Source organism: Erpetoichthys calabaricus, chromosome 10, assembly GCF_900747795.2.
Source record: "Erpetoichthys calabaricus chromosome 10, fErpCal1.3, whole genome shotgun sequence".
NCBI lineage: Eukaryota > Metazoa > Chordata > Cladistia > Polypteriformes > Polypteridae > Erpetoichthys > Erpetoichthys calabaricus.
This window is the reverse complement of record NC_041403.2, coordinates 65,587,964-65,615,832: the sequence shown is the minus strand read 5'-3', so window position 1 is coordinate 65,615,832 and position 27,869 is coordinate 65,587,964. Positions and strand designations below refer to the sequence as shown.

The window sequence follows — 27,869 nt, the reverse complement described above, 5'->3', positions numbered from 1 at the left end:
TGTCTTTAGTTTTCGATTTCCAGATCTCTTGCATTCAAATCAAAGTTCGATAAATCAGCCTGGTTCAACGATAATACACAAAAAACAAAAAAATTAATCAACAGTATATACAGAATATTTTCCTATGTGCATTCACTTTCGCTGTTTTGTCTGATGTTGATGCCATTCTAGATGTTGTTTACTCTACGCTACTCATGCATATGCAAAAATTTGACATCAAATCAACGAGTCTAACCGCCCTCCTAGCAAAGAGGGCCTGCCTATAATGTAACAGTGAGCTTTTTCGACATTCACAGCTGATTACCACCCTCAACTCCTGCTGTCGACAAAAGTCGACATCTGCCCTAAAAGAGTTAATAAAGTTGAACAAATGTCTAAAATCCCATTTTTGTTTTATCATTCTGGGTTATTGAGTGTTGCTTGATGTGGGGAAAAATTAACGTAAATGATTTTAGTACAAGGTGGCAACATAAAAAAATGCTTAAAAACTGACAGGGTCTGAATATGTTCTGAAGCCACCATACATGTGGGCACAAAGAAATGCAAAATAATCAGGATCACAGTCTTTATAAACGTAAGGGCGATGTGTGATACAATCATGGCTTTATCCACTTTTTAAATGTGCTTTTTATTATTATTTTAAATAGATACATGAAATATATGAAATTACTTTACCCTGTACCAGTCAGTTAACTGTAAAACATAATCTGGAGCTACTGCTCTTTATAATTCATTTTGTAAACACTTATTCCTGGTATCTCTTCAGTGTTCAGTTTCAAAATTTAATATCAAATTAAAAGTATTATTAGACCAGGCAGGGTGTTAATGAAACAAAAATACTATTTTAAATTTTAGTGTAGCTGGGATGAGTTTAAAAAGGATACTGTTGGCCTTGTCCAGGATTTCTCTTATCCAACATGTTAAATGTGACCAAAGGTGGGAATATCACTTTTAAATGTATTCTTTTTCTTTTTCCAGTGCATATTTGCCAATGTATTTTTTATTTATCTCCAGGACCCACACTAACACAGTTAGTTCCTTTGTTGCACTTCCTAAATAAAGTCTCCAGGGATCTTTAGTGGCAGAGACAGCTTCAAATGGTTTGTAGTGTTTAAGCATTTCAAATAAGTTGGATACACCTCACACAGCATGGGGCTGAAAATGACCATGTTTTTTTATAAACTGCAGTGCAGCATGAATAATGTGCATGTGTTACTTACACCATTGCTGCTGAAAATAGGAAAGAGGTGGCTTAGCTCTCACAGCAGGTTGAAAAAAATGCCCAACATTTTTAAATAAAAAAAAAATATATATCCACCATTTATTTTCTAATCATGGTTTCCAGACCAGGGTTATGAGTTATATATAAAGTATATTTTAATCTGTCAAACCTGCTTAATCCAAGTAGAGCTGTGGAGAATTGATTTCTGCAGCATCAAGTGCAAAACAAAGTGCAACTGCTTACCACTCAGGGCATAATTCTGAATCAATATGATGTTGTCAATTAATTACATGAATTCAACAATTTATTAGTTGAGATTTGGGGGTAAAACTTGTGTGCCCAATGAAAACCATGCACACATGGGAAGTATTGCAACCCCACAGAGACAGTCCCAAGGCAGGGATTTAAAATCACTGCAGTAGTGCTAACCAGCACAATAATATAGACTGGCATACCCCATGCAGGGTAAATTCTGTCTGAACTAGACTGATTAGGTCTGATAATAGACAAATAGATAGGTCTAGCATGAAATTCTGCTGTCATCCAGGAGATAAGTCATTAGGTAGTGATATAACATTTTCAAATGCACTTCATGGAATTTAGGGTGCCGTTCCGTCACTGCGTCAATTGGCAGCAAAGAGAAAAAAGAAGACCTCCCAATGGATCCGAGGGGCGACCGAGTGAGTGCGAAGGAAGACGGTAGGTGAGCCAAAGTTGTTTATATGAGATTACACATTCAACAGACAATAAGAAAACAAAAGTGCACCTTCTTTATACCCAACTTCCATCACTTCCATCAGTTGTTTTTGATACTGGGTTTTCCAGTTTATGGTCGCAAGGCAGGAATCAGCCTTTATGGAGTATGTCAGCCCGTTCCAGAATTATTTTCATGTTTATTTCATACTATAAGGCAAATGTTTTTTTGTTATAAGGCTCTAGGGTTTTGATTATATGATACTGCATATCATCCTTCCATTTCCAAACCTGCTTAATCTAATTCAGGGTTGTCCAGCACTGAAAGTATTTTGCCAGCACTGGGCATACAATAGGTGGGGGGCCAGTCTAACCAAGGAGACACTCATTCTAACCTAACCTTCGTGTCTTTGGGTATGAATGATTATTTTATAATAAGCTGTATTTTTTTTTTCTTTTTACTTAGTTGAATTTTTTAGCTCCAGCACTCACTGATCACATAAACATTATGAAGAAAGCCAGGCACCCCGTTAGTACGTTACCATGAGCGGCTAAAGTGGCCCACCACTAAATCAAAAGGCCATCAATGAGTGTCTCACGCACAGCAGATTATGTGTCCATTGCCTGTATCTGCTGCAGTGTTTACTTTATTTTGAAAGCATCTTTAAAGAATAAAGAAGGAAAGAAGCACACGTAGAAAAATATCCTTAAAAGAATCCAATATTGCATATAATCAAAAGAAAAAAGTCGACAGAAAACTTGTACTAAAAGATTATTGATCGTTACAAACTCATCCAAATCCTTGACGTTTTAGCCATAGCATTTCAAATAATAATCATTATTACCAGGAATAAAGTTGCTTTCAGAAAGGAGGAACATTAAAACTTTCTTACAACAGTAGAATGAACCACCTTCTCCAGAAATTCATATAAAAAAATTTCAGAGCAAATCAAAGCCAGCTTTCTCCCCAAGTCTGAGGGTATTCTTTCAAGTCATCTCAATTTATGGATTCCAATGGATATCCACGATTCATTTAACAGTATAACGCTACAGCTTCCACATTTTGTGTTCTTTAACTTTTAACGGTTGTGCCATCTTTCTCTAATAGACCAGTTGAAGGCAAACGACACCAGAAAGTACTGTTCCACTAAGAATGTACAGAAAGATAACAGCAACACAACCTTTGTTGAAAACTGATAAAAATCATCTTTCCTAAATTGTCCTATATTTCAAATTCTTTTTCATGTTCAACAAGTGTCTTATGGTCCATCCTTTTTGCCTTTTGTCTAACCCACAAAACATGATAAAGATTAAAAAGGATTTTTTCATTAACTGCACAGTTTGGTTGTCTCATATTCAACAGCGTGGGGAAGTCTGGCGGCAAATGCCTTCAGGGAGTCGCTGATTCGAACCACGTCACTGGCTGACATTTTAAGTCGATGCCGTAGCATACAAGAGAAGAAGTCAAGGCGCTGCTTGCCTGGTAAAGACCTCATGTTTACACGATCTCTGATCTCCAGTAGCTGAAGCAGAGCTGAATGCTGGGATCCTTGAGTGTAGGGGTAGTCCAGTTGCAGGATAAGATCCCTTATAGCCTCAGGGTCAAAATGCATGCTGTAGCCATATGTTTGCACACTGTTAATCTTCATGTATCCCAAGTTCCTGGATGGATCAATAAACTCAAGGGGTTCATAGTAGATTGTTTCATTGCTAATGGCATCGGTGGCCTTAATCCTGCTTCGCAAGTAGATGTGAACTGTCTCAAAGAAGGTTTTCCACTTGTTTCCTAATATCAGAGTCCAGTTGGTGCACTGAGGGACTCCATCCAATGTAGTCCTCTCCCAGTCTGGGAAACTGTTTTCGTGAACAGGAAGTAGCCAGCTCTCCGAATGACTGCCTCCAAATGGATTTATGTAAATAGATAGAACTGGCTCTAGGGTACTATTCCTGGTCAGGCAAATTTGCACCGTCAGGCCAAGCAACATGTGAACAAAATTAGAGCGAAACTTGTTGCTCTTTAAGGTGAGAAGCATCCGCTTGCGCCAGGAAGGATCAAACCAGCTGTTTAGACGCATGTCATTGCTAATGAAGATGGCATGCACCTCTATACGGCTGTCGTGCTTCTGCAGAAGATATTTCATCTCGAGATCTTGAAAGTCTGTCTCTAAGCCCAAGTAGTGTTCTGGTGAGTCAGCTACCAAAGTTCGACAAATCCCCTGGGTGAGCACATAACCGCCATTGCAGCTGCCACACTGGGCTGGATTATCTGAGGAGCAGGTCAAGCAGCTTGAGCCATCGCCAACTCTACAAGGTAAACTGCTCTGGCATGACTCCTGATCCATGGGGCAGGCACAGCTCTGCAGCTCCTCATTGAAAACACCTGACAGATTGTTCTCGTTGCAGTAAAGGAGTGACTGGATCTTTTTCAGCCAGTAGTTCAGTGATCTAAGAAACAAAAAGAAAGAAAGATTTTGATAATTATCAAGAGAATTAGGCCCAGGTTTGAACACAAGTTAATAGGTTCCAGCTGTTAATATATCAGCTCTCCTTTCCAACTGTCAGTGCAAGCCTGCCATGTTTGTCATATTATTCATTGCTTTCATATTACAGTACCCACATATTTACATATTTATGTGGTAAAGCATTCAGCTTGAAATCTGTCACAATACTGAGCTAAGCCGGGGAACATTTCAGCTCACTCAATCTCTATCTGTGACATTGATCTCTCTCCCTTGCCACCCAAAACTCTGTCTGACAGGTTTCCACTGACATCCTCTGAACCTTTCATTCACAATCAGCAACATGTCTAGTAAACATGAGCTCCATTTTGTTATCTACATATTCTAATTTCCTATATGCTGGTACTGCAGTAGGTAAGACAGGAAAACTGGAACATCCCAGAACTGTCTATATCAATTGTAAGACACAGCACTGCGTTATCTATCTATCTATCTATCTATCTATCTATCTATCTATCTATCTATCTATCTATCTATCTATCTATCTATCTATCTATCTATCTATCTATCTATCTATCTATAATACAGTGCCTGATTTATAAATACACTTATACAGTAAATATAAACTTTGGTGGGCCGAATTTACACAAATGGTTTTGATGGATTTCTAGCACTCCATTTAGGGTTGGCTCTTGCCTTGTGCCTAATGCTGCTGTCAATACTCCTTGCCCTTGGTCATCCTGAAATGGAGGAAGTGAGCTTGAAAATATTCTGTAATATCTAAATAAATAAAATGATATAAATTATTCCCTCAATTGGACTTGGGATGTTCCCAGGAGCAGAGTGGCTTCAACAATTGTGAAATGGCAGAAGTTTGGAACCACAATGTCTCATCTTTGAGTTGGTTGGATGGCCAAACTGGACAATTGAACAAGAAGTACCCTGGTCAAGGAGGTAACAAAGAACCCAGAGCTCCAGGACAGACCTTCAAAAATCAGCTGCTGTGATGGGAGAACCTGTCAGAAGAATGACCATCTCAGCAGCACTACATCAATAAAACAAAAGCAACTCTTGAGTAAAAGACATAAGGCAGGATACATATTTCCCCTTGGGATTAATAAAGTTTATCTAATCTAATCTAAAAGTCCCTGAAAGCATTAGGAAAAAGATTCTCCGATCTGATGAGACAAAAATTGAACTCTTTGAGCAAAACTCCAGGCACTATGTCTGGCAAAGACCTGGCACCGCTTATCACCTGCCTAATGCCATCCCTACACTGAGGAATCATAGTGGCAGCGGGGACAAGGACATGAAGACTGATCAAAATTGAGGGAAGGATGGAATCCTGCTAAATACCCAGAGATCTCTGAATAAAACCGCCTCCAGAGTGGACGTGACCTCAGACAGGGGCAACGGCCCAACTTTCAGCACAACAATGGCCTGAACCATACAGCCAAAACAATACTAGAGAGGCTTTGGACTAATCCCTGACTGTCCTTGAGTGGCCTAGCCAAAGACCAGACATAAACCCCATAGAACATTTGTGGAGAGACTTGAAGATGGCAGTCTACAAATGATTTCCTTCCAAACTAACAAAGCTTGACAGGATCCACCAGGAGGAATGGGAAAAACTGCCCACATCCAGGTGTACAAAACTTGTACAGACTTACCCAAGAAGACTCAAAGCCAGAAGTAGCTTCTATAAAGTACTGAATTAAAGTTCTGAATTTTATGAATGGGAGATTTCAGTTTTAGATTTTTAATAAATGTGCAGACCTTTCTCCACTTTGCCATTTTGGGTTACTAAGTGTAGATTGATGGGTAAAAAGAAAAATGTATCTATTTAAAATTAAATCTACAGCACAATAAAGTGTGGAGAAAGTGAAGGGGACTGGGTACTTTCTGAATCCACTGCAGATCCATTTAAAAATACAAAGTTAGAAAAAGGAAGAGAGAGAAATGGAGATGTTAGACAAGCTTTTCACTACTTCATGTTGGATATATGAGTGAACCATACTTAGGTTTAAGACCTGTGAAATAAGGCAAAGGAAGTTTTTCTTGTGTTATCTTTTTTTAATACTTTCTATTTGTATTTTTGGTAATGTTCCTTTATGGCTAGTTTATATTAATATTATAATGCTTTTTTTAATATTTTGGTAATAAATAAACTATTTTTTCAATGTTTTTGTAATCTTTTAAATACTACTTTGTTTATTTTGTAGTTTGTTATGTCTTTATTTTCTTTTTATATACTATCACTTTGTTATTATTTTGTTTTTGAATTTTACATTGTTTTATACTAATTATATATCTATTTATGTGCTTTGTTCCTTTTATGTTGAGCCTGAGGGGGTGCAGCCTGCTAATGCCGCAGCTAAGTGACCATCCTCGTTCTATTTAATTGCGCAGAAGAATATAAGGATGTTGCTGTCGCATGTTTCTTACTTCTGTCCTTAAGGCTACCATTTGCACTTCTGATTTTTTCGACCATTATAAGTACTTTGTTTTGATTCTCTGGTTTTAAGACTTTTACCTGCTTTAAGGATTGTGATTTGGATTTGTGCACTGGTTGTGATGAAGAGTCCTAAGTCAACAATACACATGAAGTTCAAAATGGAGAACCTTTATTAAACCTGGCTACGGCAAGAATGGCTAGTCTTAAGAGAGCAGGTCCTTTTATTATTTAGATTCATTTACATAAAATTTGAACATATTTTAATTTACTCCAATCAGCACACAGTAACTAGTACATTCTGGTAACATTCCTTATTCCATTAAGAATTACGTAAAGTTTCAAAATAGTTAAATATATCAAAAGTTTTAAGTAAGCAAAGAACACTCTATAAAGTTCAAATGTTATATATAATCTCATTTTCTAATTTAAATGTGCAGCTACTAATGGTATCAGGATGTCCTAGTAAAATATTCAGACAATTTCAAGCACATTTTATCTTACACGTAACTTTTTGAATCTATTGTTTGCTTTTATTCTTTTATTGCTGATTTTAATTTTTTTGTAAATAAATTCTTCATATTTTTGTTTTTCTTAATGAGGACCATTTTGCATGTTTCTCCTCTTCCTTTTGGAGATTTTTGAATATTGAAGCTTTTACCCTTTTTTGTTGGGCTGGTGCAGGCCGAAATCTTGCTTCTAGATTTTGAGGTAGGATTCACCTTATTGTTAGGTCTCAGTGGAGCCTTGAGGCCTATAGTTTTAAGATAAGCCTCACTCTTGAGACCATGGAGCCCAGCAGAATCGTACTTCTTTTTTTGGGTAAAAAGGTTACAAAATATCATCCCAATTTGCGAAAGACGCTATACTTTTAAAAACAAGCCTTTATTATTAAAGCTAAAATTATTTAGTTCTGGTCACATTAGGCTAAATAATCTTTTTCTATTTGTATTCAGAGTTGTGTCAAAATTCTGCTAGTAAATTTTAGGTTTTCAGCAAGATCTTTCATTTACTATTCTCCAATGAAGCTCAGAATTGTTATTGTTGTAAAATGCAGTTTCTTTCATATCAGCCTTGAAAGACTAATTGTTTCAGATAATTTCTACATGCTTTCCTGACTAATGCTCTAATGAATTTCCTCTTTGAAAAGTCAGATTTGGATGGCGCTCTGTTTGACACAGTTTAACAGATATGACATATTTTCCCTATTTCTAATATTAAGTATCTTGGAAATTTTCTTATACACTTTGCATGATTACTGCTTTTCAATTTTTTTTCATCTGGACAATTTCACATGAAAGTCAATAGCATGCTAAACAATCTCTATAAGCAAAAAAATGGTACAATGTATGAAATATTTCTTTATAGCAATTGGGCCATATTCTAACTGTTGAACAGATCTCCTGCTGCTCCATAAAAGCTGGACGTGAAAGGCAGTGGGTTTTTGCTCCATCAGTGTGAGACAAGATACTCCAATAAAAGAACAAAGAAAAAAAATGACAAAAAAGAAGACAGAAATGGCAAAACTGAGGTTGATAACAGAATTGTGGTATACCAAGGTGAGGCTCGGTGGCCTTTTCTTAAACTACTGAAAATCATTGGTCTGCGGAGGTTTATTTTCTCCAGGATTTTGTATTTCTAAAGATCTGATTCTCCTATCTAGACATTTAGCCGTAAGTATTGTTTAAAAATGTGACCAATTATTCTATCACTTAAATACTTGTGGAATAATTAGGTAAAAGTATCAAGAACTTTTCATTTATTCTATACACTTTATTATCAATGTGATTATTATTATTATTTCAGTACACTCTTACTGGTATTATTTTTTGTAAAGCACATTGGGCTGTATGAAATTTGCTTTTAAATGTATTGATTGTGTCACGTTCTGACATATTGACTACCTTTTGACTTTATCAATTTCCAGATTAGATATCAAAACAATGACAATCCATAGCAATTTAGTCCACTTCACCAAACAAGAACAAAATCAGCATTTCAGCTACATCTAGGCCAACTATCAATTTTCGACACAAAAGATTTGTTCCCAGGACAATAAAAGAATACATCACCAGGAGCTGGTGTCATAATAGCAGAAGTTTTCAAAACAGAGTTTGAAAAGTCAAATTATACACTTCTCCCATTGTTTGAAAAATATGTAATTATGAAGAAGCACAACTAAAATGAAAAGAGGCACTTCTGGTTAAGATACCTAAGAAAGGAGACCTAAGTAACTGTGTATTGTGTAACCAAGTATTGAGGTATCTATCTGCTTTCAGTTCCTGGTAAAATATTCATTCAAATCATTTTAAACAGAATAAAATACGAACAACTATCAGAAAAGCAAGTAGGCTTTTGTCCAAACTAGTCATGTATAGACTAAGCTGTCACCTTATAAATTATTGCAGAACAGTTTATTGTGTGGTAATTCTCACTATACTTGCCATACAACTTTATAAGATGATGAAAACATCAGGCAGGCAGACTGACCCTTTTTCATTATAGAATTTTAAGAAAAATTAGTAAACACTGTCAGAAACTCATATGAAGAAATGTTTTGCAGATGCATGCATACAAGTTAAAAATTATGAAGCTTCCTATTATATAATATAAAAGGATACCTCTTATGCTTATTTCTAGTTAGTTATTGACTGGATCATGAAAACAGCCTGTACAGTACATATGAAAAAAAAATGATGGATGGTGGACACAGCTTAAAAAAATACAAGCATTTGTCAACAGCTGCCTCAGGAAATTTCTTTTGATTTTTGACCAAACACAATACAAATCATTGCTCTATGGCAAGAAACAAAACAATTTAATATAGAAGATGAAATTAGACAAAGCAGTTTGAGGTGGTGAGGTATCATCAAACATGCCTTAAGCTGGAACCCAGAAGGGAAACATAAAGAGAGGCAAGCCAAGAAAAAAATAACGCTATGAAGGCTGACATGTGCAGAATGGAGAAAACCAGTAAGAGAGACAGAGAGTACATTGGAGAGCGAGTGTTGGTGACTTCTGTCTCCCAAGGAGCAACAGGCAATGACACACACTTTGGCTGGCATTTAACAGGATTTTAACCTTCTATAGCTGTTTAGCAAAATACGTTCTTCCTAATGTTTCTCTACCTCCTCTCCTACACATGCTAAGATCCTGCTAAATCTAAAAGAAGTGCAATTTAAGGCCCACCCTTCCTACGGGTACCTCAGCTAAATCTAAAATTAATTAATTCCTTGACCTCAATTATGACTACTGAAAATATAATTAAATACATTCTAGTCAGAAAAATAATAGCATACTACAAAATGATATTACAAAAGAGTTAATAAAAATGAAAAACATTTCAAATGTAAAAGAAATTCAAAAAATAAAAAAGAAAAATTAATTTGATGATAGCAGGAAAGCTAAAAACTTGGAAACAAGTCACTAACTGTAGTTGTCATTTGAATTAAATCTAAATGACATATTAGAAATATTTTTTTCTGACCGGGAACTGAATATATTTTTAGGTGCAGTTGAAACTAATGGACAAAACGCAAGTTGGAGTCATTAACCAAAAATTAAGGTCCAAAAACCAAAACCAAACTGCTACCAAAAATTTGTCAGAAGTCAAAAGTTTTTGGCCAAAGCCAACAGTTATTTGTTTTAAATAAAAAGCTTCTGTTATAATAGTTTGTGACACTCTTTTTGTTTTAACAAGTAAAGGACATGAGTGAATGCCTACCGCCATCTTTTATAGGGGCAGTGTAACAATGTCAAAGGCCTTGAATGACATGATAAGCAACAGGGTTGTTGTTGTAAACAGTATGGCGGTACCCATGAAAATTACTGTACAAAATGTCACAGAAATAAACAGTGTTGGGTAAGTCATGTTTAAATAGTAACATACTATATGTATTACACATTACTTAAAAAGTAATAAAAAGTGCTTTTAAATAATACAGTACATTTATGGACAAATATAGAACTGAATGTACACTCACAGACAAGCATATAACAGCAATTATATATATTGTTCAATATAATCACAATAAGGCCATAAATAATAAAAGACATATATTTATAGTTATTGTTATTAAATTAAATGAGCAAAACTGACTCTGGCAAACAAAGGTGTCCTTATTGTTGTATCTTCTTCTTCTTTCGGCTGCTCCCGTTAGGGATTGCAACAGTGGATCATCTTCTTCCATATCTTTCTGCTCTCTGCATCTTGTTCTGTTACACCCGTCACCTGTATGTCCTTTCTCACCACATCTATAAATCTTCTCTTAGGCCTTCCACTTTTCCTCTTTCCTGACACCTCTATCTTTAACATCCTTCTCCCAATATACCCAGCATCTCTCCTCTGCACATGTCCAAACCAACGCAATCTTGTCTCTCTGACTGTCTCCCAAGTGTCCAACTTGAGCTGACGTGCTAATGTACTAATTTCTAATTGACATTGCTTTAATATTATGTAATTGTGAACTTAAAAAAGTTATGTGACAGTTTTACTACTTTCTGCACTCAAATTAAGTTTTACTTTGTGAATAAAAGAAAATACAAAGCAAAAACACTAGCTCAAGTTTCTCAAAATATCAGGGTCCTGTGTGTTCATATTTTTTATTTATTTTTTGAAACAGCCTTTCAAAATGAAAATCTGAATTCTCTTTGGTGTGAGCTGAGCCTCAAAGACTTCCAAAACTGAATGGTATTTTGACAGGACCGCTAGATGAGACGGGTGTGTTGTATTGTAAAAAGATGTGCTTATTTTGTAGAAATCGGTAGAGGCACTCCACACTGGTTACAGTTTTCAGATAATCCAGGATTATGAAGTATGTACCTCATCAACTTCAGCAGCATTTGCGTCAAAGATTTGGTGGCTCTGAATGCGCCTAAAAGCAGTGGAACCTTTTTTGTGCTATAGTTTAGAATTGATCCAATGGTCAGTAATTACTAAAAAGCATTTATTGTACTCAGACCAAATGTCTGTGGTAGTACATGTGAAGTGGACTTCCACAAGAGTTATTTTTAGTTCACATTCAATTTTTGTCAAAAACGTTATAAGTTTACTTTGCAGTGTTTTTCTGTTGGAGACATGCTTTGAGAAAGTGGAATTGAAAGCTGGTGTGACTCCATGGTAAGTTTGGGCTGCAAGTCCTCCACAATATACAAAGCAAACAGATTTTGTATCAGAGAAGGTGCAATAGCAGACTTGCTTTAAGCTGTGACATCTATATTTTATTGTTTTGTGACTGATGATGGCCTATAATAGAATAGTAAAGGACTAGTGCCTGCTGGGTACTGGTGCTAATACACGAGGAAAATGAAAATCAGTGCAGACTTTAAGTAGTTTTTAAAAGGGTACTATTATTACTGGTTCTCCTTGCACCCATTTCTTGCTGGGATAGCCACCAATTTTGCGACAACCCTACCCAGGATAAGCAGGTATAGAAAATGGATGGATGAACTAGTAAGGTATGGCCTTTTTTCAGCTTCATTACCAAATTTAGGTGGCCTGTAAGTTTGCCCACCCTGGGACTGTGATTTGGGTCCCAAGTTTCCCCGATTTGCAAATCCTAATTAAAGCATTGTTGGCTGCCCACATACAGAGGCGTAGCTAGGGTTTTCAGCGCCCTGGGACAACTGAAGATTTCGTGCCCCCTCCTGTTTGCCAAAATGCAATGGGGAAGGGAAATTTGACACCCCTTGGATGCTGCGCCTGGGGACAGATGTCCCCCCTTGCCCCCCCCCTAGCTATGCCACTGCCCACATAGGGCCAATATGTTTGCCCACATTGGGCCTACAGTTGGCCAAGTGTCAGTTTGTTTGCTGGGTAACATCCTGCGTATTATACATCTGAATTTATTCGTATGTAAATGTAACTAAATTGTTTTGTTGCAGGGTGGAATGGTGCCATGGAGATTAGCACTACTGTATAACAGCTCTAATCAAAATTAGTCCTGTTTGTGTTTGTTTTTAGTGAAAGACTGACTCTGTCCTTTTTTAAGTTAGCTTAAATAAAAAAAGAAAGATTGCTCAATTCAAAATATCAATAATGAACAGTATGGTGTTTGCATAAATTCATACATAGTATAATCTACAAATCAATATAACTGTAGAGTTTGGAAGCAATAATTCTAACAAGCCTGACAATGCAAATAGGGAGTAGACGTAAAAATCAGAAAAGTATAATAGATGCAGTAGGCTCCTGTACTGCAGGAACTCACCTTTTAAGTGTTTTCTGTATTGAGATCATGTCAGTCTCATTCAGAACAAATGCTGCCAACATTATTTTGTCCTTATGGAAGGCTCTTGTAAACCTCTGACAGGCTTAAGACAGAAGAGCTTATGGGATCTATTCTAGCACACAGCAAACATGTATTGGACAAGGCAGGCCCCAGAGAAGCATGAGTGCCAGAGCAGCTAATTTAATTTCACACATTTCATATTTAACTTTTATTAGGGTTGCTATCTGTAGAATAAGAATATAAGCCTCTTATTTACTGATACTCTATATGGCTTTTATTTGTGATTATTTTTATTTATTGGTTCATTTAACTGGAACAGAAAAAATGAGAATGTTAAAAAGGTGAAAGTCCATTATTATTATCATGTATAAATTGTGAAGTACACCTTGTAGGATTCAGTACAAGATGTGCCAATTGCAAAATATATTTGTTCCCAAAGAACTTTGCAGTGCCTTGCTGTGCTTGTATGTTTATACTTTATTGCCTGGTTAATTAAGCAGAATACCATGGAAAAGAAAAGAAAGATGCTTAGAAGTTACTTCCCAAATGGAAAAATACAATATATAACATAACAAAGGTTGCTTGACTAATATGAGTAAGCTGAAAATAGGAAGCATGGCACAATGTTTAGTGTCTTACAGCTCTAGGGACTCAAATCCCTGCTGGATCACTGTCAGTATGGAGTCTACAAATTACTCCTGTATTCTTTAGTCTGGATTTTCTGGTCTTCCTTTTTTATGCAACACATGTAACATAAATGGGTTACTCTAAACAGACCACCCTGTGTGTCATGCACACTGGGAGAGACTGGTGTCCATGGCACGGTAGATTTCTACTTTCTGCTGTCAGGATAGATTTTGGATTTTCACAACTCTGAATTGCATTTACTGGGTTCAGGAAATGAATTAATGGATTTAGAAATAAGCAAATATAAGGTAGAACAGCTGAGGAAAGAAAGAAAGCATTTTGTTCATGGCTGTGAATTTATTTACATGGACTTTTTAAAAATCCTTACTTGTAGGTCTTGACCCCACAGCTTTAGCAATTTAATTGAGGTCATAAATTAATTTGTGTTCAAACAGAGTAGTAAGGTATTTCTAATAAGTATTCTGGCTTCTTAGTGCTTTTGTAGAGAAGGACATGGCTAGCTAAATTTACTGTAATGACCAATTCAGACTTTGAAAGCAATACAGCTGTTTGCCTTTCTATAGCTTCTTGCCAAATCTGTGGGAATTTTCTGAAGGATTAAATGAGAAATACTGAGTCTTTCATCTTTTTCATTAATTATACTATTTTTTTTATTTTGAACTAATTTGCTAAACTGTTACAGGATTTATTTATTGTCTGACCTGTCATTCAACTGTGCCTTGTCAGAGGGAGAATTTAATTGCACTCACAACAATAAACTTTGTCATACATGTGCGTCAGAGGATCTCTTCATGGGCTAAATTGAGAAAATCCACCAGAGCAAGATGGGGCACTCTCACTAACATTCTCTTTTCCTTCTCTCTCTGCATTACTGAAAAACTGCCCAGAGAAGGCACTAAGCTCTGCCCCTTCTGCTTTATCTTATATATAAATGTCTATGTGTGGAAGTGTGTGTGTCTGTCTGTCTGGCCCAGAAGTGAGAGGTGGAGTCGGGGTAAGGGCTCCATCTCCGAGAAAACAGAAAACTCGCTTAGCTGCTAATAACACAAGCGAGGCCAGCACATCAGCAAAACGAAACCTCAGAAGAAAGACAAAGTCGCTTAGCCGCTAACATCGGCAAAACGTATTCCTTTTACTTATCCTCTCGCCGCTAAAATTCAAGCGAGGCGAGCACATCGGCAAAAGGAAACTTCCAAAGAAAGACATAGTCGCTTAGCCGCTAATTCACAAGCGATGCGAGCACGTCGGCAAAATTAATCCTCCTAGGAGAGAGACACCTAGAGTAGTTCCTTTCAATGACCTGACATCTCTACATTTCAAATTTTCTTCTGACGATTTAAATAGTTTCTAGGACCCCAGGCTTTTTACAGCACAGGCTTACACTGTTAGTCTATTATAAGAAACCTGACTGCCCGGAAGGAGGCGTCATTTATCAACCAGAGCAACCTGCAGATAGAGTTCCTGTGAGCAAGTGGTAATTCCTCAGCTAAGAGCAGAACCTGTTTCTCAAAGTCCCTTGCCATTTAATATAGACTGTTCCTATTAATGTTTATGCACTACTGTTCTAGCGCCTGTTATTGTAACGGGCTTAATGACTAGTATATTTATATATATATAGGCCATTGTTCTTTTTCTCCTTCCTTTTAAAGTGTTCACACAGCTCCCAAAAAATAAAAATGAAAAACATACATTCAAAAAGTCACATACATCCTAAACAAACAGGACTATCAATCAAGTAGTGCATGTCCTGTTAGCGACTAGGTGTAACCAATCATGTTAAAAGTTTTCTGAATTTGTAATGAATTCCTTTTAAAGAATAGTGACCTAATCAATGAATTGTATAAATATAGCGCTGAGGACATTTTTTCCTTTTTAGCAATGTGACTAGCATGTGGCTAACATGTAATACACTTGTTACCGCTTCGAAGATTTAGATAAAGAATAACGATTGACGCTTTCTCCTGCCTGTGTTTTATTGCTTAAATCGGGGCATTCCAGTGTGGGGGGGGGGGGTGCCTGTGTGCATTAAATTTTCTTCCACACATGTAATGTCAGACAAACATGCTATCAAAGTTAGGACATACCAATACATATATTGACAATAGATGAATGTAAGAATGAGCCTAAATCAGGAAACAAAGGGACATATAGACAGTGCCGGTGCTAGGTTATTTTTTGCCAAGCTTATTAGTGCGACAACTGACTGCTTAGTAGCTAACCCCTGTGGCTGAGTTTTGCCCCCCTTATGATCCGCCCTTAAGCAAATGCCTAATTCACCTTAATGGTGGCACCAGCCCTGCATACAAAGTAAATGTCAAACACATCAGTGAATGCATGTACTATGGGGGACTAATGTAAAGTCATTAGGCTGAACTTTGCACCTCCTAGCTATAAATTTTATCTAGCCATTTAATTTGCAAGAAAGTGGCTATACTTCACAAATGTGTTCAATGTTGTTTTCACAAGCTGGTGTTCTTAAATATCTTCAGTACAAATGTGACAGTTTAATGAATGACAAATAATATTTAATAATATGTGTCTTTTCTTATTTCTGTTTTTTAATTAAGTCTATGACTACCTTTCATATGAAAAAGTGCACTATTAAGACAGCAAACATATTCTATTTGCCCCCTCATTTATGAAAAGATTCCACCAAATGAACACCCTTATAATTCTGTTTTCTTTGTAAACTCTTTATTTTATTTAAAAGTTTGCTATATTTTACATAATAGTAGTAGGCGGGAAAGGTAAATTCTTATGTAATAAAATCAACATTTTTAGGGATGCATACTTTTTATGAGCCTGTTCTACACGGTTATTTGATCCACATGTATTGACATTTCCTTTGAAGATGTGTGTTTAGACAGGTCTATTAAGCTCAAAAGCTTTGTAATTATCATTTAAAATTCTGCACCCACTAATAAGCAGTTTGAAATCTACATATATCATTTGGCAGCTATTATTACATTAATGCTTGCTTGATAGCATGGCAGCACTCAGCTTTGCTCACCAAGTTCTTTTTATGACAGTGACTAACCATATTTGCTAAGTTCCACAGCAGGTTGAGGGAGTTTTTGCAGCGTTTTGTGAAATTGCTAAAATTGTTTTTTTCATTGTTCTTTATTTTATACTGACTCTGCAATCTTTTCTTGTTTTCTGGGATCTAAAATGTAATGACCTCACTAGAAAATGGTTACTTCAAGACAGTGGACAGTGCAATAATATGACAGGCATGTTTTTTAACCACACAAGAAGCATGGAATCTGGTAAGGCTGTCAGCTCTACTGTTTTGGGTTAGAAAACAAGATTCCAGCAATTTGTCATTGCACAATGTTCATTTTGCTACTCAGTACTTTTTTTTTGTACTCATTAGGAGCTAGTTTGGGGTAGGCAGGCTATCTATTTTGGCCATTTAGGGCCAGATGTGTGTAGCAAACCTTTCAGGCTAGCACTAGTGCTTGTGAGATATGTTTAGCCTTGGCTGTCTTTACCTAAAACTGGAGACTCTGTTTCATGTTTTGTGCCTCCACAGAATGTGTTTTTTCATTGTGTACGTTGAGTTGTGATAATATTATTTCACACTTGCTCAGAATTGTGCATTAATCCTCTCATAACTGGCATCCCACATGTGTTCCCAGTTGCTCGATAGTTCAGTCTTGCTTTTTATTGTATATTGGACACTTTATTTAGCCATAACCTACAGATAGGTTGGTTACCTGGCAAAAATTGCGCCTCTAAGACAAATGGACCCAAAACACAAGGATGATGAACAGCTATTTATTTACGACATTTGTTATATTTGGCACAGTTAGTATTGACTTTGTACAACATACATACAGAAAAATGTAGTTGCTAAAATGATCAGTTAAAGAGTTCAACTTCAATTTTAAACCTATTTTAATTATTTTAGTTGTCTCATTCAACAAATGTGTTCAACATGTGCTGGGAGACAGTCCTGTTCTCCAATTATTTTCTTGTGAGGCGGTATGGTTAATACACTTTCTCAATAAAGGGCAAAAAGCTTTTAATGCACATGGTGCTGATGATGGATCATATCTGGAAAGATTCTCAAATCAAAAGCCATTTCCATGAACTGGTTCAATGAAAACTTTTCAACTGTTCTTAAATACCTCCCATCTTAAAGAAAAGCTTTGGTCATTATTACTGCTAGACATCAAGTAAAATTCTATATGTTCCCACTGTATTGGCAGAATTGTTATACAGTTAGAATTCAAGCAAAGCAAATAAAAACTGATACAATCTGCAAGCCTTCTTTCGATCCATTACAAGCATTTACATTTATCTGTTTCGCAGACACTTTATCCAAAGCGACTTACAAAAGACGTTGACATAATCAAGTAAACATCCATATGAGGGACTGTTTGGGTACAGGACAAGGTTACAGAATTGATCATCACAAGTGAAGAGTTAAGAACAAAATGCAAGCCACATAACACTTCTTTAGTTACAAGGACTTGACAGCAAATATCAGCTAGACAGAAATTCACCAAACAAGAGAGTCTTCAAACACTTTTTAAACACATGGAGGGAGTCAGAATTTTAAATGGACGTGAGCAGCACATTCCAGCAGCTATTAGCTATGCATGAAAAGAGTCTGGACAGAGGAGTGATCACATGCAGAGGTGGTATCACCATATGCTGTTCATCAGCAGTCTTGAGTGGATGAGAAGGAGCATAGAACCTCCCAAACCACTCATTCCATTTCACGGTCATAGAGGCAGGAGCCTATCCAAAAATCACAGCCTGCATGGAGCGAAGCAACTAATCAGGCTATTTATAACCAGCAAATAAAAACACTATGACCAACAATAGTAGAGTATTACAAGACTGAGTAATCCAAGAAGCAAAATGTAGCATGCTGAACTCACCTTTCTCTAGGCAGCTTGTATTGTGGTTGCTTTTCACAACGCTTGCTGAGATTGAATAATTTTTGTACTATCTTTTGGGCCTTGCTGTGGAGCTGCGTTACTGTTCCCTCTAGTTGGTCATAGAGGCGTTGCAAAGCCAGATCCTTGGACCAAAGATAAAAAATAGTGGACATATTCAGTCGATAGTCCAAAGGAAGTCTCCTCACGAAGGCCTGGAACTCTCCTAAAGAAATTAAAAATTGCAAGATAAAGCCTCGACTTTAAAAAAAAATCCTGTCTAGATAGTTTTGTTGAAGTACCCCATAAGTATGTTTTTCAACAGTTCTGTCATAAAGATTTTTTTGTTTTTTATTTACACAAAAAATGTAAACATTCATTCTAAAGGGATAAAAATCAAGCGTTAAAGGACATTCTTTAAATTTATCTAGCCTGTTCTTACAATTCAAACTAAACTCTTCAGTAATGTGTGAATTGAGAATATTATATGCTTCTTGTTTTAGATACAATATTATTATATTATAAATGACAGCATTTCAGTGTACCATCTGGTAATAGACTGCCTAGACATTCTGTACCAAGGGTATTTTGTGATTTCTGCACTTTACATGACTTGATTCTAAATCATTTGAGTAATAATGTTGCTTGAATATTGCTTTGCATTTCAAAAATGAACATGCTTTGTGCAAATTCTCTCCTTGTTCTGACAAGGTAGAGTACGGCCACGCCGTAAATAATCCAATATTTCACCACTTATTGTGTTGTTGTTGAGGTAATTGAATGCAACAGAGCCAGCTGTTCCTTCTCACATGCTGTTTCTTCAGTTTAGATATAATGTTTTATTATTTGGTAATTAAAATAAGCCACCAACAAGAGATAAGGACAATATGAGAGGAATTTGTCACACAGCGTTCCTTAAATGACCTCTAGGAAACAAACTGGCTTGGCATAATGCATAACTCATATTTTTTCAACTGCACTTCATTGAAAGGTTTAATCCATCAACAAAAATATCTTGCTTCATCTGGGAAGTTTAGTCTTCCTATCACACCACTCATATTAGCATAGTGGTTGAGATCGGCACTGCATCAACTAAATAACAAGATCCATCCATCCATCCATTATCCAACCCGCTGAATCCGAACACGTGGTCACAGGGGTCCGCTGGAGCCAATCCCAGCCAACACAGGGCACAAGGCAGGAACCAATCCCGGGCTGGGTGCCAACCCACCGCAGAAATAACAAGATCACATCCATATATCTGCTTTTACAGTACAGATCATAGGGAATGGAGACAATCTTGAAAGCAATGAGTTAAAGTACAAATTAGTTGTGGATTGGACAAGAGTTAAACACACATCCACAATGTTTAGGGTTAACAATCCTCTTAAAGTCTTTGATAAAAAGCTGGAATCCCTGGAGGAAATCCCCATGAGCACAAGGAGAGATTTCTTTCATGGACATTTTGATATTATTAGCTGTTTGTGCAGCGCTGGTCCCCATAAAACGCTTTCTGATTCCTGTTTCCCATAAAACATTTGATTAAAAATATTTCTCAGTCATTAACAAAAAGAGCATGGGGAAAGTGAAAAGAGATTAAAAAAATTATAATGTTTGAGTGGAGTATTCTTTTAATCCAGTGTTTAGTATTGTATGCTGTATTTGCTGGGTGATATATCATATACTCTTTTAGGTGAGAGTTTATTTCTTAATTTTTAAAAACCATGTAAAACAATTACAAAATGAATTGTTAATTTTGGAGATGAATATTTTGTCACCTTAGAGACTGATTGTGACAAATCAGTAAACTATAAAAATAACAAATAAAAGTATGTTGTGTTAAGGACACATGTAGGACAACATGAAGTGGTAGCAGTGCTGCCTCACAGTAAGGAGGCCGGAGTTTGTACCCTTGGTGGTCTCTTGAATAGACTGTTGCTGCCCAACGAACCTGCCCTGGAAAACTGAGCTAGGAAAATAGATGGGTAGATTGCATGTATATTACAGACTGTTATTGTTATACCATATCGATAGATTATTCATCACTCTTTAACATTGGATACTGACGTGTGTAGATAGATTGAACTTTATTTGTGCTCAGGGAAAAATTTTACTTTTCATTAGATGAATGAATAAATAAACATTAGTACACCAGAAAGACTACAAAGAAAGAAAATCTGTGACTTTGCAGTGGCAATCACAGTGAGGCCTTATGCAGGCGTACTGCTGTTGGCATAAAGGAGCCCCAGTAGCATTTCCTGACACACTTCTGCTGAATAATTCGTTGCATTAGTGTGTCAAAGAGAAGATGTGCAGCATTGCTCATAAACACACTCAGTTTTAAATCTCTCCTTCACTATTACCTCCAGAAATATTAAAACACCTGTAGGTAATTACTTACAATGAAGCAAGGTAGATTACATTCAGCTTATCTAATATCTTACCCGATTGTTCAAATTCAGTATTGTAATTGTTCCATGCTTCTTTGGCTTGAAGTAACTTTTCTTCCATTGACTCAATATCAGTTGATGGGCAGTTGCATTCTGGAAATGTAGAGGTGCACTGGCACCAGCAGTCATTGTCCTTACAGATAAAGTCTCCTTCAGAATTGCAGCTGATGTAACCCAGAGCAGCTGTCACAAAGCGGTCCCGCAAATAAGTAGGCAGAATAACTTGAATACCTTTGGGGGGAAAAAGAAAAGAAAATAGCACTGGATATTAAATATGGCTGAGAATATACTATATATATTTAATTTCTCTAACAGTAGATCCTTGATCGTGGTTGCATTCTACATAAAAATGGCCATCAGTTTTCAAACAACACATTCACAATTGGGGAATTATTTATTTAAACTGGGTTTAAAAAGAATCATTCTAAGTTCTTCCAGTAGGCATTTTTACCACAGCATGATTACAAATACATGAAAAAAATCCTAAAGGCTATTTCTACACTGAAAAAGAAATGAAGGTTACAGACACACGTTTTTGGATATATAGCCTTTGTCAGGGGTGCCTGATGCCGCCAAAATGTTGTGTCTTTCACTTACTTTCTTTTTCCTTTGGAAATAAACTTAAAATCTTTTTTTCTGTTTTAGATGCACACTGACGCAACCCTACACTAACAACATGATTACATATGGCCTATTTCACCTTACAAAGGAAATTCAAGTTTACTAAATTCAAAATTGAGATCTTTGTTCAAACATTCAATTAGAACACTGTAAACCTTTAAATCAGAATATAAAATCTTAATGAGATGCTGCTAATAGTATCAGACTTTAAAAATGTTTTCCCAGGCTCTATACTGTTTTATTTGAATGTTTCATGATCCTAGAGTTATTTTGTGCTGTATGTGTTTTTGCACATTAGAGCTGTCAGTAAAAAAATGGATGCTAATTAAAATCGTAATGTGTGATAAGAAATATGTCCTGTCAGCAATGGGCACTGACTTGAAATAAACATTTGCATTTGGGGAAAAAATATCATAGGCTACAACATAAAAAGTAATAATTCAGTTTGGCTGCATTCAGTAGACTACCATTAGCAAAACTTATTGCTTTAGTTCAGAGGTTGGTCTTTGGTGTTGAAACATTCAGCAGCAGAGGACTGCAGTCAGGCTTCTGCCCAGAGTGGAAGTTTCAATTATTTGTTGAAAGGCATTATAGTCTACTTTGAGGTGTTTGTTTTTTTTATTTATGAGGAATATTCATGCTACTGGAATGACAACTAGATCAATGTGAATTCTTCTAATTAGTCCACTAAGAATTTAGTGTGAAGTGTATTTCCCCATCTAAGCAGCTATATTAATTAACACATTCGGTATTTAAATATTATATTTATTTTACCACAATGCATGCTCCCAGATGCTGGTGTTGCCGTTGTCATATCCGTGATGGTATAAAAAGTCATCATTTTGACCAATGCCCTGTCCAACTTTGTGCATTTAAAAGAAGGTTTGTATTTGTTCCTTAATGATTTTCTGGTCTTGATTCTTGCCTGTTCAAAAGTAGTACTCTCGTCTTTGGTTTACTTTGGTTTTGTGTCAGCTCTATGCAATGTTCCCTTAGCATGAAGTTCCTGGCCCCCCTCTGCTTATTTACACAATGAGTAGTGCCACAATAATTCTATTTTCAGTGTTTAACCTTTCATTAAACAACAAAAATAACTATAAATACAACAACAATAATAAAAATTCTTAAACTCAGCAAAAATAGTCATTCATTGTTAACTGCCATTTATGAAATGATAGATGAAACGCTTCACATTCGTTTCTGTCTCACTAAAAAGTTCTCATTGGGTAGCTTCTTGCTTGAAAAACTCTCCGTCATCATTCCTTGAGCAGATGATATCACTATGTGCTCCACTGGCATGAAAACAATAAACAGTAAAAATCATGAGTTAATGTTTAAAAATTATCATTATATTTTGATTGCATCATATTTTGTTATTATTGGGCTAATCAGTTCATTTTATGGACCTGAATTAAATGTACCTGTCTGTGGTTTACTGGACTGCTTTGGTAAGGTTCTGATTTTGCTGTCACCGTCACTGTAGGCTACACGTTAGGTTGATGTAAAAAGTACAGATCTGCCATTAGTAACCTGTAGCAACATACAGACTGAAGCACATATGGAATGGACTATTCAAATATATTTACTGTCATCATGTTTCTGTAGCACTGCTCCAATTTTGTGGAGGGACTAGACTGAAAGCCTCTCCAAAGATTGCACATATGCAGTCAGCACATCACAGAGCAAACTCATGGATAAATTAATGCACACATCTTTCAGATATGAGAAAAACTGGCAAAGAACTGACAAATGGGGAAAAACTCATGCAGACCTATGGAAATAGATGGTGAACCAAAGCTATTTTCCTGGAGCTTTGACACAGCGCCAGTAACCACTGTGCCACTGATATGCCAATCACTGCAAATACAAATTACAACAGAGAAACTTAGAGCTCTTACATAGAACTGTATTTGTTTATCCCCAGGAGGAAATTTGGCTTTTTACAGAAACTCTTTAAATAAGTAAATCACTCTATTATAAAAGAAAATCTTGAGACAAGACTTTTTACAAGAGATTTTTTCAAGTCCCACGACACAAGACTTTTGCCAAAAGATTTTGTGAAGTCCCGCCCTCCTCTTAACCATTTACAACCACGCCCATGGTCTATTCACCTCTCATTCGTGTGAAAGCTTTTGTCAGACACAGTTCCTGTGCTCTCAGCTCTTATAAATGTTTACGTTTTCCTCACTTTAAGTTCCCAATACAAAAAGACTTATTACGGCCAAATCTTATTGATGAATTTCATCCTGAAGGGTTATCAACAGAAGAAATGAGTAAATGGGCAATCCTAGCACCGAGAAACGATGAAGTCAAATGAATTGATGCAAAAATTGTTGATCGGTTACACGGCAATGACACGTAAAATTTTAACAGGCAACAAGAAAGGTAATGTAGTACGTCTTCCACAGGTAACATTAGACACCAAAGGAGATCTTGATATGCCATTCGTATTAAAACGTTTACACTTTCCTGTTAGAATAGCTTTTGCTATGACAATTATGACAATTAACAAATCACAGAGACAAACATTTGAAAAACTCGGTTTATTTATTAGAGAGAAAGAAACGATATTCACTCACGGGTAGTTATACGTTGTGTTGTCACAGTCCAAACACGGAATCAAAATTCAATGCGATATTGATGAAAAGTTAATTAAAAAAATTGTTTTTACTGAAGTTTTATAGTAAAAGTGTAAGTTTAAAAAGTATTTGTGTGTTAATTTCAAAACCAAACAACGAAAATGTATAACACAACAAATACCTCTAATGCAACATGAAACATAATTTTATTTCAATTTATTACGTTTTACTATTTTTTACTATTTTTTACAATGGTTAATTACTCGCTGTAATGTAAAATAGTTTGTTCTATTATGCATAGGTAACAATTCCCATGAAAATAACAATCCGTGTAAATTGTACATCCACTTCTCCATACGCGAGTGGCAGATCCGCGAAGTGGCTAGCACGTAGCGCCCGCCCGGGGGTTGGCAAGCGAAGCGAGCAGGGGGCAGAGCCCCTTAGTACTTACTTTGCTACAACCTGTGAGTCTTACAATTGAGCCCACCCTTTTTATTAGCTTGTTGATTCAGTGGGCCTCTCTTGAAGTGATGTTACCAGCCCAGAACACCACAGCATAGAAAATTGCTCTGGCCATCACAGAGTTGTAGAAGATGTGAAGGCTGTCACATCCCACATTATAACAATGCAGTCTCATAAGGAAGGTCAGTCTGCTCTGCCCTTTCTTATATAGTTCCTTTGTGTTACAAGACCAGTCCAACTGAAAGTGAATAACCAGTTCCTTGGTCATGGAGTGTCACAGTGCTTGTACAGGGCTACTTCACTCACCACATCAATTTCAAATAACTCTGTTGAAAATATTTTGTTTTTTTAAGCTATTTTATGCATAAGAGTTTAAGTTAGTTTAGTGCAATGGCTAGTGCTGCAGAATCCAGGAGACTGGGTTCAAAGCTTCATCTTTCCACTGTCTTTGTACATTTTACACATTCTCGCTAGTTGTTTGCAGGTAACCTCCTTCAGTTACTCTGACTTTCCTCACTCATGCCAAAGATATACATGCTAGGTGATATTGTGACTCTAAACTGACCCCATAAGAATGCAAGTGTGTATGTGTGTCCTGTGATGGACTGGCAAACCGTCCAGTGTTGCTGCATATCATACTTCTAGTACTGCAGGACAATCCCTGTCTTTTATGATCATAAAATTGAATTAAACAAGTTTAGTAAATTGATGGATGGATGAATAACTTACTGTGCAATATAAAGAAACCATTAAATCTATTGGAAAAATATGTTGTCACACCTGTGTGCATGGGAGGCAGTCGATGGGCTTGACTAAATGTGTCGGAATGGGAAATATAGGACTTAGGTGCACTCTAATGCCTTTTCACCTTCCCCTGCAGATCCTCAGAAGGAAAGTTCACCTGACCTCACCTACAACTCCATCTCTGACCTCACTTCCAACTCCATCTCTGACCTCACTTCCACACACCTCATCAATGCCACACCCCTTCCTGCTCATTCCCTATAAAGTTGTCACTTACCTATACATTGTCAGTTCCATATTGGACTCAGTCTAGAAATACTACTCCGTTTTTGCCCAAATTTGTTTGCAACTTGCTCACTAACTTTCAAGTATATGGGGTGGATCCCCAAACCTTTTTCTGGCTTTGTGTTTTGTCATTACAATGTTCATAAATAATTTAAAAAGTAAAGCAATATTAATCTAGAGAATAGGGATAAACATGTCCCACTCAAAGTACTCAAGATGTTACGAGCAAATATTTTTGAGGTTCCTATTAATTGTCTATATAATTCTTAAAACTGTAAAAATACTTTTATTTAAAGTGCCTTATTTATGAAGTGCTAAAGTAAACGCATTCTAAATCAAAAGCAACTTTTTTCAAACAGGCTGTGGCCCCTGAACAAACCCCAAACTGTCAACACAAATTGGGCTGACAGACTTCATTACACTCTAGTGACACTGAGATATCTGAGATGCTGTGTGAGGATTAGTTCAGTTTTAAACACTGACATAGAAGCAGGGCTCACTTTTGCCTCCATTCAAGCTGGATGAAGTCAGAACAAGCAAACTAAAAACCGACATCCAAGGATGAGTGTCAGCAGGAGTCAGATGGCTGGGTGGCAGTAAGCAGATCTCCATGGAGTATCTGTCTGTACAACAATCTGTTGTCACATACTGCATATAATACTGAAACATCCATTTTAAACCTCTTGATTGTTTTTTGAATTACGCAGATTAAGGAAGACAAAGGTATGCTAGAAGGCAGAGTTTGTACATTATGTAAATAAAATCTGTTTCCTGGTAAAAACAGCTTAAGTAGGACAGAGGTATGAATACATCAAAAGTATTATGAAGGATGAGTGCATTTGGATGAACATTACTGCAGGTGAGTTCTGTACTGAGGAATACAGCAGGGCAAAAAAAAACCCCCTCCATACACTAATGACCACAGTAACAGAAAATATTACTGAAAAATGAATTAACATTTAAATCAACGAATATGCATACTTATAAAGATTAAAATGTTGCCAGCACTTCTGGGGATTACTAAACAGAATTCTGGAAAAGAAAAAAAAAAGCAGAATTATGGAGTTTCATCAAGTTTGTAGTCATCTTGGACGGATGTACTATATGAGTGACACTTTTTCTGTTAATTAAAACCATTAAAAATGTCACACACGTGTGCATAGGGGGCAGCTAAAAGGACCAAATGAAGGTAATTCCTAAATAATTCCTATGAATTCCCTGCCTTAAAACCCAGACCACTACCTATGTTTCCTCGGTTCTTTGTTGGACTCAATCCTGTACACATCTGTGCAATCTATTTTGCCTTTTGCAGCCAGGGCTCAAGTATGCAGGTGGCTGCCCCAAACCTTTTTTTCTTTGTTTCAAGGCTATTTATTTCACAAAAGGAAAACAGTGAATAGAAAGAATATGTAAGTGTATCATTTCTCAAGAGCTTTTAAAAATAGTCATATCATCATACAGTATACAAAAAGGCAAAGTTCAACCATGAAAAAATTAAAAAATACAAAATTTTGAACTAAATCATGGAAAGAGCTCAAGAGCCAGCTCTGTAGATCAGCATGAAGGTACTCTGCTTCCTGCTCAGTGTTTCTAATAGTGGGGTTTCAACAATGATTTGCACTGGGAGGTGGTACAGGAGCATTTTGCTCCAGTCTCCCTAATTTGGTCTTTAATGTCAGTTAAGTATACCAGGAGGCATCATGGTATTTCATCCTCAGTACCTTTAGTGCAGCCCCTGATCCCCGCACTCAATTGCATAAAGTCACAGAACAGGATTTACCATCAACTGAAAAGATCTTCAGCAAATACTTAGAGGAATATTTCACCCATTTTTTTATGTTGTTTACCCAGTGTAATTTGTAGTGATGGCACAGAAAAATTTTCTGTCTCATGATTTTGTAGAGAACGAACATAACAAAGTTTCTGATAGAATGGGACCCAGTGATAAACCAAAGCTGGACAACATCAAATGATATCAAAAACGTCCATGAACAAATCTCACATAACTCATGTTGAATAAATCCACACATCAAAGCAACCAGTTGTATGCTCACAGCATGCAAAATGCATTATTATTTTAAAAATATTTTTGAATAAGTAACTCCAGAAAATGAAGTAAGTTCATAAACAGGAAGCAT

General features: G+C 36.5%; 1 protein-coding gene across 1 annotated transcript in view; it reads right to left on the bottom strand.

The window, feature by feature from the left end:
- Positions 1 to 2,130: 2,130 nt before the first annotated feature.
- LOC114645215 (BMP/retinoic acid-inducible neural-specific protein 3-like) overlaps positions 2,131 to 27,869 on the bottom strand; it is a 294,652-nt gene continuing 268,913 nt past the window's right edge. The window contains exons 7-9 of the mRNA XM_028793103.2: positions 21,035 to 21,271; positions 18,594 to 18,816; positions 2,131 to 4,360 (exon numbers count right to left, since the gene is read on the bottom strand). Coding sequence (XP_028648936.2) covers positions 3,244 to 4,360; positions 18,594 to 18,816; positions 21,035 to 21,271 — 1,577 coding nt within the window. The 3' untranslated portion in view covers positions 2,131 to 3,243. The remainder of the gene's footprint in view (positions 4,361 to 18,593; positions 18,817 to 21,034; positions 21,272 to 27,869) is intronic.